This window comes from Perkinsus marinus (assembly GCF_000006405.1).
Source record: "Perkinsus marinus ATCC 50983 genomic scaffold scf_1104296966036, whole genome shotgun sequence".
NCBI classification, from domain to species: Eukaryota; Perkinsozoa; order Perkinsida; family Perkinsidae; genus Perkinsus; species Perkinsus marinus.
In genome coordinates this window covers 1-1,131 of record NW_003204098.1, presented here as the reverse complement: position 1 = coordinate 1,131, position 1,131 = coordinate 1, and the positions used below count along the sequence as shown (strand labels likewise).

Sequence of the window (1,131 nt, the reverse complement as noted above, 5' to 3'; positions counted from 1 at the left end):
CTGAAGTCGTGAGCTTCATCCGCGAGAAGCTCATGCCCACCGCCCAATACGACGTCTCACCGTCCTGGTGCGTAACGGCATAGTGGTCCCGGAACTCTACAAGAATATGGGCGATTGCGCCGAACTTGCAAGCGGTCTCCGCAACCCGGTCAACATTTACGCTCTAAGGGCCTTGAGCGGCCTCTTCTGTACGAAAGCTAAGGGCTCGGAGGCTCAACCCGAGCCTGCTGTCGAGCTGATGCGGCAGAAGTTCGAGAAGGCGTACAACGTACATATCCCTTCAAGGTATCTACTCTCGGCTAAGATCTTCGCCAAGATCCGTAAAGGCGAACCGGTGCGCGAGGACGAATGCGGTTTCGCCCCAGTGAGCGCCAAGATGAAAAGGCGCATGAAATACAACGCCGACACCGGTGAAATCGAGGTTGTGGAAGACGTCCCAGGCTTACCCCGCTCGTCGTTCGGAGCCGCGGATTTGCTGCTGAACATATCGAGGTGGTTGGTTGGCCACTGCGTGCTGCAGAAGCTCAATCCTGCGGAAGCACTCCTCTATCTAATGAGGTTGTGCGACAACTGCCTGCAGTCGGACATCCACACCCTAAGGCGCTTGGACGCAGAGATGAGACTCGAAGCCATCGCCCACCCGACGGAGATGGGCCCTCAGCTGGTCACCGGCAACTCCGACATCGTCACCCGTCACAGGGAATCGTTCAGATCTACTCCATCCTCTGGCCACGGGTCGCGTGCTAACTCTACCTCCAACCCCTCGTCGGTAACATGTCGTCGGTTCGAGCGTACAGGGTGGTGCCCTTACGGAGACGATTGCATCTTCGCCCACAAAACCGGTGGGAAAGGCCACGACACTCGTCGGCAGCACGGTCGCGGCCGTGGCGGCAACACCCAGAACCAAACCTCCAGTAAGTAGGAGAGTGCCCAGCCCCTGCCGTGGCATAGTCAGCGTGCTCGCGGTGGGCTCCGGCCTAAGTTATCCTTCTCTCTTTCCCTCGCCTCATCATCGTGTGTGACATCCGTGCGGCGCGGTCGACTATCGACCTTGTGCTGGGCGTCCACGGACAAGTCGTAGTACTCGACAAAGCGTTGTCTCTTGAACTCGTCGAGGCGTTGAGCAATAGT

General features: G+C 58.3%; 1 protein-coding gene across 1 annotated transcript; it reads left to right on the top strand.

Annotated features, from left to right (window-relative positions):
- Positions 1 to 106: 106 nt before the first annotated feature.
- Pmar_PMAR021920 (hypothetical protein) lies at positions 107 to 922 on the top strand (the record flags this gene model as incomplete). The annotated part of the gene is made up of 1 exon (XM_002769320.1): positions 107 to 922. One exon carries the CDS (start codon positions 107 to 109, stop codon positions 920 to 922), a length of 816 nt encoding a protein of 271 aa, XP_002769366.1.
- Positions 923 to 1,131: the final 209 nt, after the last annotated feature.